Source organism: Acomys russatus, chromosome 8 (genome assembly GCF_903995435.1).
Source record: "Acomys russatus chromosome 8, mAcoRus1.1, whole genome shotgun sequence".
In the NCBI taxonomy this organism is placed as follows: Eukaryota; Metazoa; Chordata; class Mammalia; order Rodentia; family Muridae; genus Acomys; species Acomys russatus.
The window spans coordinates 928,620-948,738 of NC_067144.1; the positions used below are offsets into that span (position 1 = coordinate 928,620).

Below are 20,119 nucleotides of genomic sequence, written 5' to 3' on the forward strand. Positions count from 1 at the left end.
GGGAGAGCCCCGCCTGCCTAAGGGTGTTTACAGCGGAAGGCGTCCCAAGTACAGGCACCGGTGGTGTCGCTCTCGGTTACGCTCACTGACCTCCTCTGTGCACTAGTTCAGCAGTGCACACCTGTAGGCTGGCGCGCGGGTTCGCCCCCTCCCACGAGAGGAAGCGGGCCCTGGGGAGGGAGAAGAGCCCGCGTCGCGCATGCGCGGAGTGGTGCCGGCGTTATGGCGGACCCGGGAGCTGCTGTGCGGTGCTCGCTCCTGCAGCTGCAGGAGTCCCTGTCCGCAGCAGACCGCTGCAGCGCCGCCGTGGCCAGTTACCAGCTGATCCGTGGCTTGGGGCAGGAGTGTGTGCTCAGCACTAGCTCTGCAATGCTGGGTGGGTAAGGTCCCCGGGGTTGGCTGCCATCAGAGGAAGGCTCCGCGTTTCTCTCCTTACGTGTAGCCAACGTCTTGTAAAGTCTCGAATCTGTGGATTGTGTATACTGCTCTCTTTCCCTAGCATGTGAGAAACAAGTTTTAAAACAGGTGTTATAAAATGACCCTCAAGTTTGGCAGTCATTTTTATTAAAAATTGGAGCTGAGAGAATAAGACAAAGTATTTTGTTTCATCTTAATCTCGCTTGAGCCCATTAGGATCTTTACAAAATCCTCTATTCGTTGCACCGTATTTTCAGAACAGTTGAAAAACTACTGAAAATCATGCTGTTCTTTTGACTTTTAAACCTTTCTTTTTATGTTATGGGCTTCCTATATCAAGCGGTCCTGGGATTCTCTATGTAGACTGAGCCTTCAAATGCTGGGGTTGTAGAGGTGACGTACCTCGCTTTGCTCTCTGCTTTTTAACCTTTTACTAATGCCCGTATGTAAGTTTACTTTTCTTTGTGGAAATGCCACATTTCAGTTTTAAAAATATTTTTTTTGTTGAACTAGCCCAGTCTGGTCTCCAGCTTGTGATCTTTCTCCCTAGTGCTAGGATTACAGGCATGGGCTACTATGGTTAGATAGTACACCTGCGCCCCAAATGGTATTTGTTTTTATTATCTGTGTCCTTATGTGTAGGTATGTACTACGGATGTGCAGTTGCCTATAGAAGCCACGCAAGGGCGTTGGATGCCCAAGAACTGTTGTTACAGACACCAGACATAGGTGCTGGGAAGTGAACTCTGGTCCTCTGAAAGAGTAGGAGATGGTCTTAACCACATCCCCTAATAGTGTTGAGGGCTGGCAGCTCAGTGCTAGAGCGCTTACCAGTTGAGCATGTGGTCATTGATTGGTTCAGTACCTGGTACTACCACAGGAAACAAAACTCAATGTGCTGTGGGTAAAAACTGTAATCCTTTCTTAAACACTTTTAAAAAATCTCAACGTATACTAATGTAAACTAGCTGGATGCAGTGTTGCATCAGGTCTTTGTTTCTAGGCAAAGGCAGGTAGATCTCTTGTGTTCCAGGCCAGCTAGGGCTGGCTGTATAGTAAGATTCTGGCTTTTTGTTTGTTTGGTTTGTTTGTTTTATTTTTTGAGTCAGGGTCTGTCTGTGTTAGCCTTGGCTGTCCTGGACTCACTCTGTAGACCAGGCTGGCCTCGAACTCACAGCGATCTACCAGCCTCTGCCTCCCAAGTGCTGAGATTAAAGGCGTGCGCCACCACGCCCGGCCCTGTTTTGTTTTTTAAGTAAGTAAGCACTTTTAACAAGTGCTATATAGTAAGTATGCGTTCTCAAGATCCTAGTAATGATGGGGAAAACAAAAACAAAAAAAAGAACATTTGGTTGCTTTCTGTTCTTCAGTGTTTCAAGGTTGGAATTCATTTTTCTGGGTCATTTTTCTGGGTGACCTAGTTGGTCTTAAGGCAGTTTCATTTTTACTGCTAATACACACTATACTGAAAGATTATAGGTTGTGAGTTTCTTATTGTTACAATAATCCCTGCAGGCATCTCTTGGATTTTTGGTTTTGTTTTCTGACAGTGTCTGCCTCCATAGCCCAGCCTACTCTGTAACTATATATCCTGTATTAGCATCTCAAGTTCTGGAATTATAAAGCTTGGGCTATGATGCTCAGAAAGTTACTGATTTTACGTAACAGAACTCACCTTATAATACTGTGATCAGAAGCTGGACATAGGTTTTACCAAGCTAGAAGTAAGGTTTTCAGGCAGATCTTCTTTCTGAAGGGTCTAGGTGATAACCCTTTCTTCATTTATTTAGTTTTAGGACTAAATTCCCTGTTTCTGTATTGGTGATTCTTGCATTTAGAGTGTCCACTATCTGTGACTTGCAGCCTCATCTTCAAAGCAGCAGCAAGCAACATGCCAGGCTCATCTTTTGAGGTGCCTGGGCCTCTGCTGTGCTACTGTGTTCTACCCTGATCCTGTGTTCCTCCTCTTCTCCTTTTGCAAGCTGGCCCACACCCCCCATTTAAGGCCTCATAAGATTACATTGGATCCACCAGATGGAGTATTACAATCATCATTTTAAGGTCACTAATTAGCAACCTCACTCCACCTGTAACCTTTATTACCTTGTAAAGTTGATATTCAGAAGTTAGGCATCACATATTAGAGTGTGGTAGGGAGAACAGATAGCTTTATTTTGTCTACTGCACCTTTGTGGAAAATCATCCAGAACTTTCTGTTTTCATTGTTTCAAATTAATAGCCACATGTTAGGGTTTGTTGTTGTTTGTTTGTTTTTGTTTTTGTTTTGTTTTGTTTTATTACTTGCAAGACTACCTTGAAAACCAGGCAACCCGTTTAGGGATCTTTTATGAAATACTTCTTGGCACTTCTAATTTTTTTTTTCTCCCCTCTGTCTCCCTCACCTCACCCCCCAGCACTGCAGATTTCCTTAGTTTTTTCCAGAGAGTTTGGTTTGCTTGTATTTATCCGGAAGTCACTTAGCATTGATGAAGTAAGTAAACTTTCATTTTGTCTCTTCTGTCTTCCTCTTTGTTGGAGTGGCTTATTCTTACTCATATTTTCTACTTATTTCTTATAGTTTCGTGATTGTAGAGAGGAAGCCCTGAAATTTTTATGTGTTTTCTTAGAGAAAATTGAGCAGAAGGTCACACATTACTCTCTTGATATTAAGGTAAGGAGAAGGAAAAACCAAAATTCGTACATGTCAGCTTTACACTTACTCAGTGGTTTAGAGAACTTATTAGAGCTTTCTCATTTCAGCTGGACTGTGTTTGGAATGACTGTGTTGTTCAACATTCATTTCAGTTTTAATGAGGCCTTTGTCAGACAAGTTGCTTCCATGATGTTGTTTCTTCATACATGGTTGTAGATGAGAAAAATAATGCTTTTCGTAACAGTGAATTGTATGTTTTAAATCATGAGGACTTTCTTTTTTTGTTTTTTAGAGACAGGGTTTCTCTGTGTAGCCTTGGCTGTCCTGGACTCACTTTGTAGACCAGGTTGGCCTCAAACTCACAGCGATTTGCCTGCCTCTGCCTCCCAGGTGCTGGGATTAAGGGTGTACGCCACCACGCCCGGCCTAAATCATGAGGCCTTTCAAGAATACTTTATAAGATAAGTTTGTAGAACTTTTCTTTAACAAGGAAACTTAGCTGTCATACCTTAGCCAAAACAAACAAGAAGTTTCAATAGTTAGTATATATAAAATGTGTTAGAATTTACAAGGTTTTTTGATATAGAGCTTGTGGAGTGATTTTTGTTGTTGTTGTTGTTGTTGTTGTTGTTGTTGTTGTTGTTTGGTTTGTTTTCCTGTTTGGTACTGAGGCTAGAACCCAGTGACTTGAACATGCTAGGCTACTTAATTTCTTTTTTTATTTTCATTGAAGATTTATTTTATTTATTATATATACAGTGCTTCATCTGCATGAATGCCAGCATGTCAGAAGAGGGCATCAGATCACAATATAGATGGTTGTGAGCCACCATGTGGTTGCTGGGAATTGAACTCAGGACCTCTGGAAGAGTAGACACTGCTCTTAACCTCTGAGCCATTTCTCCAGCCCCTGAATTTCTTTTCTAGCTCTTTTTCTGACTTTGTTTAATTACTTTTTTTAAAAATGCTTTTTAAAGGATATACTTATTTTTGTCTTTTGCATATGAATGTTTTACCCATGCGTACGTGGATATGTGTACCATGAGTGTGCAGGTACCTGTGGAAGCCAGAAGAAGATAGGGATTCCTTGGAACTGGAGTTACAGATGGTTGTGAGCCACTGTGTGAGTGCTGGGAACCAAACTTGAGTCCTCTGGGAGAACAGCAGTGCTCTTAACTGCTGAGCCACCATCTTTCCAGCCCACTTTGAACACTTTGTTGCTCTCTTGTTCTCACTTGTTTTCTTTCATTATCAGTATGTTGTCTGAGCAACTCAACTTCCTATGCTCAGGAGATTTCTCCACTTCAGCCCATGAGTAGATGGACCCATAGCTTGTTCTTGACATATAGCAACAAGAATGAAATGTATGTTCCTAGCAGTGATATACTTTTTGTTTTTTAATATTTTTAAATTCTTAGTCATCATCTAAATCTGAGTAATAACTGTACTGAGTTGGATTTTTCAATAATATTGATTGATTGATTGATAGATTGATTGGTTTTTCAAGAAAGGATTTCTTAGGGGCTGGAGACATGGCTCAGAGGTTAAGAGCACTGGTTGTTCTTCCAAAGGTCCTGAGTTCAATTCCCAGCAACCACATGGTGGCTCATAACTATCTATAATGAGATCTGGTGCCCTCTTCTGTCATGCAGGCATACATGCAGACAGAATACTATATAAATACTAAATAAATGAATTTTTAAAAAAAGAAAAATAAGATCAGGGCATGGTGGTATATACTCAGGGAGACAGAGACAGTTGGATCACTGTGAGTTTTAGGCCAGCCTGGTCTACAAAGTGAGTCCAGCCTAGCCAGGGCTATACAGAGAAACCCTGACTTGAAAAAACAAAAAACAAAAAAAAGGTAGGTGTGTGCGTGTGCGTGTTTCTCTATGTAGCCCTGGCTTTCCAAGAGCTCATTATGTAGACCAGGCTGGCCTGGAACCCAGAGATCTGCCAGCCTCTGCCTCCTGAGTGCTGAGATTAAAGGTGTGGGCCATCATTGCCTGGCCAAGTTTCAGTAATTTTTTATTTATACATTTATATACTCTATTATGCTTTTAATGGTTAATTAATAATTTTTTTTATGTTACACATTGATATTACCACAGTTTTACCTAATGCTAAGTCTTAGTTCTTAATTCATGTTGATGATTTCTGTCTCCCTTTGCGTGATATGTCTTCTTTGAATCCTAGAATACTTGTACCAGTGTGTATACAAAAGATAAGACTGCTAAGTGTAAAATTTCGGCCCTAGACCTTCTGATTAAGGTAATTTTATATTTCTAAGTAGTATGTTTTTATGTTAGGTATGCGATTATGTAAATGACATGCAGATGTTGTAACCACCACCTGGCAGCACAATGATGTTTTGTTCTCATAATTTTCTGAGTAATAAGAGAAGAATTGGAAGTTGCAAGAGGAATAAAGGAGAAAATTAGCTAAGAATTTGCTGCTTTTTAACTTTTACCGCTTTCGGTCAGATCTGATGCTATTATTACGAGTGCCCAAAAAGCAGCTCCTGTGTTTCACTCCAGTTTTTCTTGAAGCCTCGGCAGTGAGGATGGCAGTGATGTCTCCCTGTCCTCGGGGGCTCACTTCCACTTTTAGTCTGCCCTTTGGCCTTTGGGGCTTAGAATTACACTGGCCTTAGTTGGCCTGTGATCTTGAGTGCCTCCGAAGAAAAGTTCTCGTCATGTTTTTGATCTCTGGGGAAGTTAAGATTAAGTTTAGCCTGTCTTTCCCTTGTGATCTCCAAGCGATCACTCAAGTCCCGCGTCCCCAGATTTCAGGCAGGTGTCACTTCCGAGAGTCCAGCACACATCTGCGGAGGCCAGGATTTTGAAGCTGCTCTGAAGTAGAGGCTGCTTTTTCTGTGCCTTTGTCTCTAGAAAATGCTAATCTATGTTCTCTTAGTTACTTAAGAGACTGAGAAGTTCTAGACTCATGGATGAATTTAAGATTGGAGAGTTATTTAACAAATTCTATGGAGAACTTGCATCAAAGGCAAAACTGTCTGATACAGGTGAGATGTTATCCTCAAATATTTTTTTAAAGTAACATTAACAATTAATTTCCTCTATGGAGTGTTTTTTTTTCCCTGAAAAAAAAAAAAATACACACACACACACACAATGGAAACAAACAAAAGGATTCCTCAAAATAGAAAACACATCAAGTATAATTTAGCTTAGAGAAATAGATTTAGATAAAAAGTGGGGAAGAATTTCATGAAAAATGTAGGTATTCTGTGTTTTATTATAAAATTACTTCAAGCATTAAAAACAAAACATGTGTGTATGTGCATGTAGATGTAGGGGGTCAGAGTGTGGCTGAGAGGAGTCAGTTCTTCCCTTCTGCCATGGAGGTCAGGGGTCAGGGGTCAGGCTTGGCAGCAAATGCCTTTATTTACTGTGCTGTCTCACTGGCCCTAAAATAATTTTGAATTGAACAGCTTCTTTCTTTCTTTCTTTTTCTTTCTTTCTTTTTTTTTTTTTTTTTGGTTTTTTGAGACAATGTTTCTCTGTGTAGCCCTGGCTGCCCTGGAGTAGCTTTGTAGACCAGGCTGGCCTCGAACTCATAGTGATCTACCTGCCTCTGCCTCCCGAGTGCTGGGATTAAAGATGTGTGCCACCACGCCTAGCTCCATATTTCTTATTTATATATGTTTTTTGTTAATTTCACGTATTTAAATGTAGTTTTAGGCTTTCATTTATCTGAACTTCTTTTTCAGTTTTAGAAAAAGTCTATGAGCTCTTGGGAGTATTGGGTGAGGTTCATCCTAGTGACATGATAAATCATTCAGAAAACCTGTTCCGGGCTCTTCTGGGAGAACTTAAGACACAGGTACAATACGCCGAATGATAGTACACCTCCATTCTCTTGGCTGTTTTTTGTTTTTTCATTTTGTAATATCTTTCTAAAACCTTCCTTTTAGATGACATCAACACTAAGAGAACCCAAATTTCCTGTTCTAGCTGGCTGTCTAAAGGGACTGTCCTCACTTCTGTGCAACTTCACTAAGTCCATGGATGAAGGTATTGCCAGGGTTTGCTTGATTTTCTTTTTATTCCGAAATATGCTATAACCTAGGTATTAATGATAGTCTAAGTGAACTATGCTGTATACAAGTCACTGCTAGAAGGACAAAGAAACCAGTCAGCAATAAAACATGTCTTGTGTGGAGCTGCAATGAGTAATGTTATTGGAGACAGTTACATAGGTAACTGGTGTCAGCTTGCCTAGGAGATCCATACGTTATAGTTATATACATACTCTCCATTTTTCTGTAGGACACAAAATTATGAAGGTCCACAATAATATTATATTCACATTGTAACTGTCATCACTTGCCAGGTGTCTAAGGTAGTGTTCTATTGCTGTGTGGAGACCAAGGTAACTCATAAAATAAAGCATTTAATTATGGGCTTGCTTACAGTTTTAGAGGGTCACTCTATGACTTATCATGGCAGGAAGAAGAAAGCGTAGCCTTGGGGCAGTAACTGCAGTCTCCACATCCTGATCTCCAGGGAGACAGAGACAGACAGACAGACAGACAGACAGACAGACAGACACACACACACACACACACACACACACACAGAAAGCCCACCCCCAGGGACACACCCACTTCAACAAGGCCACACCTCCTAATCCTTTCCAAACAGTTCCACTAGCTGAGGACCAAGTTCAAACATACAGTTCTTCTCATTCAAACTACCACAGCAGGTATCGCATGTAGAATAAATGCCTGAGAGCTTTGGGGGAAAGGGAAGTATATTTGGCCTTGAATAGGTCACTTTTTAAAATTTTCTAGTCTTCAAAGAATCCATACTCTATCTCTCTCGGAACTGAGAACACTGAGGTTCTGTAATGTAAGTGGTGATTTAGAACCTGAGCTCCTACATTCTTTATGCCAGATTTTCTTTGGTTTTCCCCAGAAGCTGTATCAACTTGAAATTCTAGCTCAATTGTAAGAGATTTGTGCTGCTACTGGCAATATCAGTCTGTCTAGAAGAAGTTGTTGTGTGCAAGTGCCTGATAAAGAACATAGTATGACAGTTCTCACCACCTTCTTCTGTTCTTGTCATCCCTTCAGATCCCCAGACTTCGAGGGAGATTTTTGGTTTTACATTAAAAGCAATTCGTCCTCAGGTAGTATTAATATTACTTTTAAATCTTCTACTACAGTTGTACTTGTGATTTTGAAACAATGGTTTTTTTTTTTTCCTGCCATAGATCGAGATGAAGCGATATGCTGTGCCTTTGGGTAAGATTCTGAATTTAATAAGGTAACAGTTTAAATTACTTGAGTTAGCATCCTTAGTAAGGTTTTGTTTAAGCTAGAATGAAAGCAAATACAAAAATATCTGTGACGTTTCACGTGTAATTATTTATAATGGAACTATAAGATTTTGTTGATTTTGCTTGTTGGGGCTAGCTAGAGGCTTTACTCAATGAGTAAAGGTACTTGACCCCAACCATGTGACCTGAGTTCCATCCCCAGGATCCAGATAGTGGCAGAAGTGTGTTCACTCCTGCAGATTGTTCTTTGGCCTTCATAGTTGTGCAGGCTCACACACACACAAATGCAATAACAGAATTTTTTTAAAAGAATACATTTTTAATGTTAGTGCAGTTAGAGTCAGTGGTCAAAAATATGTTTTACATCCATATAGGAAAAACTATATATATACTAGAATATCATTCAGGAGAGTCGGGCTATTTGATTATTTTGTTGTTGAGACATGGTTTCACAGTGCCTGGCATGACCTTTCACTTTACCATATAGAGGAGAACCTCCACTCTCCTAGTGCTTAGATTTCAAGCATAAGCAACACACTTGTTTACTCCATGCTAGCTACCACACCTAGGGCCTTGTGCTTGCTCTTTTCTGGCTTTGACATATTTTAAATGGGATGGTTTTTGTATTTGCAGCTGGCTTACGATTACTTACCCTCCATGCATCTCAGTTTACTCCCTGCCTTCTGGACAGCTATACTACTTTATTTGAAGTACTGTCAAAGTGGTGCAGCCATCCAAACATGGAATTAAAAAAAGCTGCACATTCAGCCCTGGAGTCCTTTCTGAAGCAGGTACTTTAGACTCAGCGTTCACCACAAGTTCCTCAAAACTAAATTCCAATCTTGGGCCTGCATGTTTGTTAGTTACATATAATTTACGTACATATATTTTAAGTGCATTACGTACATACACTTTAAGTACGATATGAGTACAAATTTGAATATGTGTGTGTGAGGATGTGGGGTAGGTGGTGTGGTTCTTGCTTGTCGTCCCAAGCCTGGGAAGAGGGTTGCTGGAGGCCACTCTTCCTGAGCTACTCAAAACAAAGCAGTAGCTAGGTGGTAGTGGTGGTGCACGCCTTTAATCCCTGCCCTCAGAAGGCAGACACAGGCGGATCTCTGTGAGTTCGAGGCCAGCCTGGTCTACAGAAAAGTGAGTCCAGGACAGCCAAGGCTACACAGAGAGACCCTGTCTGAAAAACCAAAAAGAAAAAAAGAAAAAAAGGACAAAGAATACCGTTCAAATCTGATATCCTACAACCAAGAAAACAATCATTTCACATTTTTGGTGACTGTTTTCTTAAACCCCACCCCCCTGTCCACCCAATATGTTTGCGTAAAGAAGTATTATTTTTAATGTTTGTTGCTTCAGGATTTTTCCCACAGCATTACATGTTTCTGTAATAGTATGCAGAGATTTATATGATTGATTTTTAATAGGAGTATAACGTGTCATTATGAACCATAATGTTATAAATTGTCCTTCATTTTGTGAGATTATTATTTTTAATTTTTTGCTGTTGTAAGTAGAGATAATTGAATATAAGTGCATAAAAAGTACACAATCTAGTACTAAATTAGTGTGACTTTACGTGATTAAATATTTTATGGTAAGATGAAAATCTTTTCAGTAGTTAAGTAGATATCTAATTATTTTTTTGGTTGTTATTGTTTTGTTTTTGAAATAAGCTCTTACTCTGTAGCACAGGATGAATTGAAACTAAGCCTCCCAATTGCAAAGATTACTGTGTGAGCCACTATGAGTGGCTCAATTATTTCCTTCTTGGGAAGTGCTCATGATATGCTTTGTGAATGAAAAGGTTTTGAAGCAATATGTATAATTGCGTGTTTTAAAAATAAATGGGAGTAAAGAGTTAAGAGAAACATGGTCAGATATAACACCTTTGGGAGTAACTAGGGAGCATATTGCTGTTAGCAATGGAAGTAGTTTCCCACCTTGCCTTTCATAGTTACCTAAATTGTTTCCAGACTTGAGTAGAATTTGTGCTAGATTTAGGAATGCTGATTTTACATCAACTTAACACAAACTAGGGTAATCCGTGAAGAAAGAATCCTAATTGAGAAAATGCCTCCAGAAGATTGGCCTGTAGGCAAGTGTCCTGGACAGTTTTTTGGTCGATAATTGATGTAGGAAAGCCCAGCCCATTGTGGGCAGTGCCACCCTTGGGCAGGTGGGCCTGGGGTGTATAAGAAACCAAACTGGGCCAGCCAGATAAAACAAGCCAGTGAACAGCACTCATCCGTGGTGTCTGCTACTTCCTGCCTCCAGGTTACTGTCCTGTTTCAGTTCCTGCCCTTACTTCCCTCAGTGATGGACTGATGGAGAAGTGTAAGCTGAAATAAACTCTTTTCTCCCTACATTTTTTTTTTGGTCATTTTGTTTATCAGAGCAGTAGAAATCCTGATTAAGACAACAGTGATCTCAAGTGTCTTTTTACTTTTCCTGCATGTAGTTTTAATGTCTCTTGTAGCTGGCCCTTAAAAATACCTGAAAAATCTCTCTCTCTCTCTCTCTCTCTCTCCCTCTCTCTCTCTGTCACACACACACACACTCACACACACACACTCACACACACACTCACACACACTTGTTTCCAGTCGCCTCCTTTTCTGTGGTCTCCTTTAATTGTTTTCTTAGAAAAACATGCATCAGCCTTAGCAAGAGAAACAGCGGTTTCCGCACTTAGTTAATCAAGCGCATTGAAGCAGAGGGTTCTACGTAAAGGAAATCAAATAGTATGTTAATAATCATATTTGCTTAAATCCTTTATTTGCCTATTAAATGTTTCTAATGAGTAAATGTCATTCAATTACAGGTTTCATTTACTGTGGCAGAAGATGCAGAGTTGCATAAGAGTAAACTGCAGTACTTTATGGAACAGTTCTATGGGATCATCAGAAATGCAGATTCAAACAACAAGGAGTTAGCCATTGCTATTCGTGGATATGGACTATTTGCAGGAGTATGATTCTTTATGGTTTTGGCTTTATTTAATTATTTACAGGAATATAATGGGATTTTTGTTTTGGTTTTGTTTTTTGAGACAGGGTCTCTCTGTGTAGCCTTGGCTGTCCTGGACTTGCTTTGTAGAACAGGATGGCCTTGAACTCAACAGCCATCCGCCTGCCTCTGCCTCCCGAGTGCTGGGATTAAAGGTGTGTGCCACCACGCCCGGCTTTAATGGGATTTTTTAATAGTGTGTTTTGTTTGTGTTGATACTATTAGTATTTGTCGTATTAACAGTTCAATTTTCAGTGTTTACTATGTACTAGAATACATGCACTATATTAGATTTCCCACAACTCATTCATAAGATGAGTTTATTAGACTATTTTATACATGAAGAAACCAAGACTAGGAAAAGTCAGCTTATTTCTCGAAAGCTACCCAAAACTGATAGAAAAGAAAATACATAAATCTTACCAGGGGCTGATACATGTTGGTGATTCCAGTTCAGGAAATCAGAGGCAGGAGAATAAAGTGCTTGTAGCCAACCTGGGCTATATAGAGCTCTAGGTCGGCGTAGGCCATCTAAACACATCTAGGACATAATTAACCAAGAAGTACAAACACCTCCAAGGAGACAAAACCCCATAGAAATTCAGTTCTGAAGGCTGAGAGCATCCTGCTTCCCTGTTTATATAGTAAAACTACAGTTGTTTTCACTTAAGGTTTTAGACAGAAGCTCTTAGAACAGAGAGACGTATTTAAGAAGACTAGCTTAGGATTCCTACCTACAGTCCAGGCATTAGGAAGCTAAAGTGCTGTAAGTTGAGGAGAGCCTGGGTTACATCCTGAGTTCAGTTAGCGTAGGCCTTATCAACCCCTGCCACATACACTGTAACTCCAGTTATCTCTCAGTGGATTTCTGTGCCATTTGCTTCTAAGAAAACTAATTTCCTGTCTCTTTCACAGTTTCATCCTTCAGCATCTTCCTTCTTATTCTCCCTATCTTTTTCATTTTCCGTCTTTTATTCCTCATCTCCATTTGTTTCTGTTTGCAGCTCTAACTAACTAGAGACAAAATAAGCAGTGTGTGAGAAGTCTTCTGCTGGAGTGACTAGCCTGGCAGGGCCAGTGCACAGTGAGACCTACCCTGCAAACAGAGCCTAGAACATAGTTAACAATGTGTATAAGTAACTGTTTAAGATGTGAGTATATGAGCCGGGGGGGGGGGGGGGGGGGCAGGCCTTTAATCCCAGCACCCAGGAGTCAGAGGCCAGCCTAGTCTACAAAACAAGTCTAGGACAGCCAGAGCTTGTTACACATAGAAACCCTGTCTTGAAAAACCAAAAAAAAAAAAAAAAAAAAAAGTGAATATACATAATCATGGAAAGTATAAGGTACAATATTTTATATACAGTAAAATAAACAAGTATATAGCTTGCTAATATTCAGCAGACTGTAATCATGTGTCCTAACAGGACATTTTAAGTGCCTTTGTTTTGATGATGATACGGTTAAGATTTCTGTTTTGCCTTTTCCTAAAGCCTTGCAAGGTTATAAATGCAAAAGATGTGGACTTCATGTACGTGGAGCTCATTCAGCGCTGTAAGCAGATGTTCCTCACCCAGGCAGACGCTACTGAGGACCACGTTTACCAGATGCCGAGTTTCCTCCAGTCCATTGCAAGTGTCCTGCTGCACCTCGACACCGTGAGTGAGATGGTGGCACTGAGCTCATCTCCTCAAGCCATCTTTGTTTTACGAGTGAAAAGCACATGATTTCTTCGTTAAATTATCAACTGTGAAGCTCCTTGATAGCAATATAAAGAGGACAATTTACCAGAAACTTGCTTGCAGATAGTAATTTAAAATGTTTGAAACAACAAAATTTAGCAACGTGTCTAACAAGCACCATTATAACTGCTGGCTCTTGAAATCAGCAGCATTGTTTATATTTGGTCAACTAGCCAAAACTCACTAATATTTCTTCTGGCGGGAGGTAGTAGAAGTCCGAAAGGACAGTTTAGCAGCTACTAATGAAGGCTGTGTTTGCTAGTCTAGCATCATAAAACCATCTTAGAGTCTCCCACGCAGCTGGAAGGAAGATACAGGGAAAAGGAAAGTTGCAGGAACTGTAAAGGGTTGCCCTTAACTTTTGGCCCCATGCTGACTCAGAGACTGAAAAGGAACACTAGAGCTTTGGGATGAGCCAGTAAACAAGGCACGCCCCTCAGGAATTGTAGCTGTGGGGCCAGAATGCAGTACTGGGGTGAGCATCAGGAGCTACAGGGGTTCTTAGCTATCAGATTGTTTAGCTGGGTTTCACATGGCCAAGTTCTGAGCCAGATACATTCCAGCTGCGTTGCCTCAAGTAAATCCAAACAGGCTGGGGCGAGGTGGGGAAGGCCAGGAGGCTGTGACAGGGACTCGGAATCCTCTGCTGTTTCAGGCCTTCTCTCTGGAAGGACAGACCCCCTTCACAAGGAATTTTGAGTTATACAGTGGTATATTTGGTGTAGGTACCCCTGTCGCTCCCACAACATTTTATTTAGTATTTGTTGAGTTATCTAAAGTAAGATTGATAAAACTGTTTCCACTCCTTTTTACCAGGGACATTTTGATGCATTCCTGGGTATATAAGTATATTAAATAGTTGCACAAATCAAACATTTTCAGATAATAAAGCATAACTAAATTTATTTTAAAAGAAATCTTTGATTTTTTTATATACTTTTACCATTTATTAATGATGAAAACAAATTTACATACTTGTTTATTGCATAAAAATTTGAATCCTGGTTGACTATTTGCTGTTACAGTATCTTTAATATTGTTCATAACTGATAAACAATTTTACAACCACCAATGCTGAGAATGCTTCTTGGCATAAATGTGTAGCCCAGACTGGCAGAAGTATGTTTAGGGCCATTTCAGAACTGGAAATATTGTCCTTATGCCAAGCCGCAATTAATTATTTTTTATGGACCTTAAGTCAGGAAAAACAGAAGCTTTGGTTTTTGTTATTGTTTTTCTTTTTCTTTAAAAAAAATTTTTTTTTTTGTGTGTGTGTGTGGTTTTTTTTTTTTTAAGACAGGATGTAGCCTTGGCTGTCCTGGACTCATTTTGTAGACCAGGCCTCAAACTCGAAGAGATCTGCCTGCCTCTGCCTCCTGAGTTCTGGGAATACAGGTGTGCTTCACCACGCCTGGCTGTTGTTTTTCTTTTTAAGACAGATTTTATTTATTTTTATATATTCAGAACACAAGTGTTCTGCCTGTATATATGAATATGCACTATGTGTTGTGTGTCTGTCATCTAGGGAAGCCAGAAGAATATACAGGATCCTGTAGCACTAGAGTGGCTGACAGTTGCGAGCTAGCATGTGGGCACTGGGAAACACAACCTGTGTAAGAGCTGCAGTGCCATGTCTCCAGTCTCAGACAGCAGCTTTTAAAATCAAATGCTGTAGCACAATAAAACTCAAAGATACAGTAATTTAATACTTACATGCCAAGGAATGATAGAAAAATAATCAATTTTTTTTGTTATTAGGCATTGCTGTTTTATAAGAGGAAAAAACCCAACATGTCAAATAAAAAGTCTATAATTCATAATGCAGTTTTGACTTTGCCTGAAGTGTTTCAGGCAATATATACTGGCACTATATAGCATGATGCAAGTGTGTGTTCAGAACCTAGGGTGAAGTCATGTGATTAAAAGGCAAGCGCTTTTAGGAACACCTCAGAGTCTTCATTTCTTTATTTTTTTAAAAGATTTATCTATTTATTATGTATATGTCTGCCTGCTTGTACCTCTTCAGGACAGAAGAGGGCACCAGATCTCACTGTAGATGGTTGTGAGCCACCATGTGGTTGCTGGGAATTGAACTCAGGACCTCTGGAAGAGCAGCCAGTGCTCTTAACTGCTGAGCCATCTCTTCAGCCCCAGTTCTTCATTTCTTAACTTTGTCTAAAGAGTTACTTTGTGTATGGGTGTTTTGCCTGAATGTGTGTCTGAGCACCACATGCGTGCCTGGTGCTCTCAAAAGCCAGAAGAAGGCATTAGGTCTCTTGGACCTGGAGTTACAGACGCTTATGAGCTGTCATGGGTGCTGGGAATGGATCTCACCCTGGAAGAGTCCCAATGCTTGTAAACTTGAGACACCTCTCCAGCCCCATACCTCATGTTCTTTTTTTGTTCAGTATTTTAAAATTAACTTTTCATCTGGATATTTGGAAATGTTTTACTATTGTGATGTATCTTGTGACCCCCTAGTTGCTTGAATGATCCCATGTTGAAACATAACACACAATTGAAGAAGCCGGAGTCTAGAGCAGAAAAAACAGGTGTTCCCTTTTCCATCTTTCTAAAAGATGCAAGCCGCCCCTTAGGATGGAAGTGCGCTATAACTGCCTCTCAGGCCGCTTACTGGGGTTTAGTCTGGCCACTGCAGTAATGAATGCAAAGTGTGCTAGATGAGTTAACAGGCCAGTTTTCATTTACCTGTGACTACTTCAGTAACAATGAACTTGAGTATATATATGGTTCTTATATTTATTTTCTGTTCTAATTTTCATTTGTTCTCCATTTCCGGTAGGTTCTGGAAGTATATACTCCAGTTCTGGAACATCTCATGGTGGTACAAATAGACTGCTTCCCTCAGTATAGTCCCAAAATGCAGCTGGTGTGTTGTAAAGCAATAGTAAAAGTTTTCCTAGCCTTAGCAGAAAAAGGGCCAGTTCACTGGAATTGCATTAGTACTGTGGGTAAGTGTGTCATTTATTTTAATTCTTATTGTGGTAATGCTAAACATTTAACACCTTATTTGACATATTTAAAGGAAATCTGGTTCCCTAATTTTTTTGTGCATATAGTACTTTTTAGAGAACTTTTTGTTTTAATGAATCAAAATCTTTTTTTATTTATTAGAACTTGGAGTCATTAGTACCTATTACTGGTATTTTCTGTTTATTCTCTTTTTGACAATTTTAAGCATGTGAACAATGCATCTTGGTCATACATAGCCACGTCTTTGTTACTGTTCTGTTGCTGTGAAGAAACAGCATGACCAAGGCTACTTACAAAGGAAAACATTTGACTAGGGGCTTGGTCACAGTTACAGAGCTGGCCCATGGGAATTATGGCAGGGAACATGTCTGCAGATAGGCAGGCAGACATGCTGCTGGGGCAGTTGCTCAGAGCTCACATCCGATTTGTAAGTTTTCTCAGCGAGAGAGAGACAGGGTCTGGCAAGGGTTCCTGAAATCTCAAAGCTCACTTCCTGTGACACACCTTCTCCAACAAGGCCACACCCTTCCCAAACAGTTTCTTGAGCTGAGGACCAAACATGAATGAGCCTATGGGTACCATTCTCATGCCAACCACCACATCCCTCGGCTCCACCCTCCCACTACCCTCTTCTTGTCCTCTCTTCTGTGGTTAACAATCCACTGGGTCCCATTGCTGCCGCCTGCTGGAATGCTGGCTAACTCATCCTGTTGCCTATTTCTGTGCAGATAACCATATCTACAGTGAGTTCGTAGATACCGTGGCCATGTCATGTCTAGAAAATAGCACTTCATAGCACTCCTCTCTATCCTTAAGCCCATACATTCATCTCGCGCTTCTTCCAAGATATTTTCTGAGTCTCAGGGTGTTGGTGGTGATACAGAGGTCCCATTTAAGGCTGAGCACCTAGCAGTCATTACGTATCAGCAACTTGACTGCTTATGAGTCTCTGTATTAACTGGTGCCCACTGCAAAAGAAACTTCTCTAGGCATAAAGATTTAGCCCAGATGGAGCACATTCACAGTGGGGCCGCTGTGCGTAGATGAGCTTAAATATTCATAGTCTATTTAACAACCTAACAGTAGTAGATTCTTCCCCACAGCCTTAGGCCTCCTGACGAGCTATGGGTTTGTTTTTGTTTTTGTTTTTATCAAGAAGCATTTTTCTTTAGATATCTTTGGTTTCTGAATCTCTTCCTATTGTATTGTATTTTAGACAGGGTGTCACTGTGTCTCCCAGGCTGACTTTGATGTCCACAGTTGCCCAGCCTCTGCTTTCCAGTGCAGGATTACAGATGTGTATTATGGTACCGACATTGGTTTTTGTCTCTCAATAGTTCAGAATGTAAAACTAAAGATATTAACAAATTTCAAATAGAAATTAAGAGCCAAAATAATGATTTTTTGTTTTTATTGAGTGATTGTGTTTCTTAATGTTTTGTACATTATTGTTGTATTTTCTTAATTTTTAGTGCATCAAGGTTTAATTAGAATATGTTCTAAACCCGTGGTTCTTCAAAAGGTAAATTCTAATTCTAGAGTTTGAAAAACTAGTCTCATCACTGGATGTTAGAAGCAATGTTTTATTACTAAATGTGTGGAATCCTTTCTTAGTTTTAGCCACCACTACACCTTTTCTTCCTTTCTTCCTTCCTTCCTTCCTATCTTCTTTCCTTAAAAAAAAAAAAAGATTTATTTATTATGCATACAGTGCTCTGCCTGCATGTACACCTGCAGGCCAGAAGAGGACACCAGATCTCATTATAGATGGTATGAGCCACCATGTGGTTGCTGGGAATTGAACTCAGCACCTCTGGAAGAGAAGTCAGTGCTCTTAACCTGTGAGCCATCTCTCCAGCCCCACCACCCCTTTTCTTGAGACAGGGTTTTATGTATTTCATCCTGGTTTTGAACTTGAAACATAACCAAGGATCACTTTAAGCTTCCGATATTCCTACCTGTACTTTATAAATGCTGGGATTACAGGTATGCATCAGTGTGTCACATTTACATAGTGCTGAGGATTGAACCCAGGCTTTTATACATACTAGGCAAGCAATCTGTCAAGTAAACCACATTTCCATTTCACCTATACCTTGCATTTTGAAATTTCAAGTATAATACTTATTCTAAGGAATAAAATGATGATACATACACTTTAACATTTTTCTTTCATGTTTATTTGTGTGTGTGTGTCTGTGTGTGTGTGTGTGTGTGTGTGTGCGCGCGCGTGCGCATGTTCAGGTTGTGGAGGTCAGAGGCAATGTTTGGGATTTAGTTCTCTTCTTCCACCATGTAGGTTCCAGGAATTAAACTCAAGTCATCAGGCTTGGTAGCAAGTGCCCTTACCTGCTGAGGCAGCTTGCTGCCCCTGCTGCCTACATCTTTACAAAGAAAGAAAGGTTCTTTTCCCTTACAGTCTAGGAGAAGATTGTAGAAAGTGTTAGAAGCTAGAGGAACATGAATGGAAGGAGAGATTGGGAGGATTTGTAGTGCGTCTGGTAGATGTGTCACCTTTGCTGTTTTATTATGTTCTCTTGCTTTCTTAACTTTATTGCAGTTTATCTTGGTTGCTGTTTTAGTTTAGATAATTCTATAAGTCATTATGTTCTGGCAGCAGTTGTCTCACGTGTCTACCGATCAATAATGGGATGGTATCTTCCTCTCCTCTCCAGGATGTTGAGTCCAAGTTTGAAGACCGTCGGGCCTCAGGGGAAGTCAGAACGGGCAAGTGGAAAGTGCCCACACACAAAGACTATGTGGATCTTTTCCAGCATCTTTTAGCCTGTGACCAGATGGCGGTAATTTTTAAATATGTATATTTTCATTACCCTTCCTTATTTGGGGAGCTTGCCACATATTTGTGTGGCAGTCAGAAGACAACTTTATTAATGTTAGTATTGTTACTATTATTATTAATTTATTTTACATCCTGATTGCAGTTTCCCCTTGCTCCTCTTCCAGTCCCTCCCTCTCCTGTCACCTCCCCACCATACTCTTATTCTCTCCTTTTCCTAAGAAAAGACTCAGAAAAAGGGAGGCCCCCCATAGATATCAACCCGTCTTAGCATATCAAGTTACAGTAGGACTAGGTACACTTCCTGTTGTGTCTAGGCAAGGCAGCCAGGTAGAGAAAAGAGATCCCAAGGCAAGCAACAAATTCAGATACAGCCCCTGCTCCTCCTGTTAGCAGCCCCGCATGAAGACCCAGCTGCACCACTAGTACACGTGTGCAGAAGGTCCATCCCATGCATGCTGTGGTTGGTGGTTCAGTCTCTGTGAGCCCGTATGTGCCCATGTAAGTTGGTTCTGTATGTTTTCTTGTGCTGGCCTTGATCTCTGGCTCCGCTTAATGTTTGTCTGTGGGTCTCTGCATCTATTTCCATCAGTTGCTGCTTGAAGCCATTCTTATGACAGTTATGCTAGGTGTCTGTCTTCAAATACAGAAGACTATTATTAGCAGTGTCAGGGATCGGCTCTCTCTCATGGCATAGGTCTCAAGCTGGGCCAGTCATTGGTTAGCCATTCCTTCAATTTCTACTTCATTTTTACTCTTGCATATCTTATTGCCAGGAGAACTTGTGGGTCTAAGATTTTGTGGCTAGGTTGGTATCCCAGTTCATCCATTGAAAGTCTTTTCTGGCCAGGCGTGGTGGCGCACGCCTTTAATCTAATCCCAATTAAGATTCCTTCTTCCCAGATGACCCTACCTTATGTCATGTTGACATAAAAATTAGTAAGAACAGGTATAAGATATTTATTTCAGAATTTTGTTTTACCTTTAAAAGTTTTTTGTTTTTTCTCTTTCAATAGAGCATTTCTTTGTGTAGCCTTGGCTGTCCTGGAACCCACTCGTAAAACGGGCTAGCCTTGAACTCACAGAGATCGCTTGCCTCTGCCTTACCACCACCACCCAGCTCAAGGTTCTTTCTTAAAGCATATTTAAAATATTGTAAGTCAGGACAGTTAAAAGTAAAGCCATAACTAGTTA

The 20,119-nt window shown here is 40.4% G+C and overlaps 1 protein-coding gene across 1 annotated transcript in view; it reads left to right on the forward strand.

Annotated features, from left to right (window-relative positions):
* The first annotated feature begins 164 nt into the window (after positions 1 to 164).
* Positions 165 to 20,119, forward strand: part of Prkdc (protein kinase, DNA-activated, catalytic subunit) — a 181,501-nt gene continuing 161,546 nt past the window's right edge. The window contains exons 1-15 of the mRNA XM_051150565.1: positions 165 to 376; positions 2,832 to 2,908; positions 2,996 to 3,088; positions 5,267 to 5,341; positions 5,987 to 6,095; positions 6,804 to 6,916; positions 7,008 to 7,107; positions 8,169 to 8,224; positions 8,309 to 8,339; positions 9,008 to 9,165; positions 11,211 to 11,357; positions 12,886 to 13,050; positions 15,938 to 16,106; positions 17,601 to 17,650; positions 18,804 to 18,929. Of these exons, the coding sequence (XP_051006522.1) occupies positions 223 to 376; positions 2,832 to 2,908; positions 2,996 to 3,088; positions 5,267 to 5,341; positions 5,987 to 6,095; positions 6,804 to 6,916; positions 7,008 to 7,107; positions 8,169 to 8,224; positions 8,309 to 8,339; positions 9,008 to 9,165; positions 11,211 to 11,357; positions 12,886 to 13,050; positions 15,938 to 16,106; positions 17,601 to 17,650; positions 18,804 to 18,929 (1,623 nt within the window). The 5' untranslated portion in view covers positions 165 to 222. The remainder of the gene's footprint in view (positions 377 to 2,831; positions 2,909 to 2,995; positions 3,089 to 5,266; positions 5,342 to 5,986; positions 6,096 to 6,803; positions 6,917 to 7,007; positions 7,108 to 8,168; positions 8,225 to 8,308; positions 8,340 to 9,007; positions 9,166 to 11,210; positions 11,358 to 12,885; positions 13,051 to 15,937; positions 16,107 to 17,600; positions 17,651 to 18,803; positions 18,930 to 20,119) is intronic.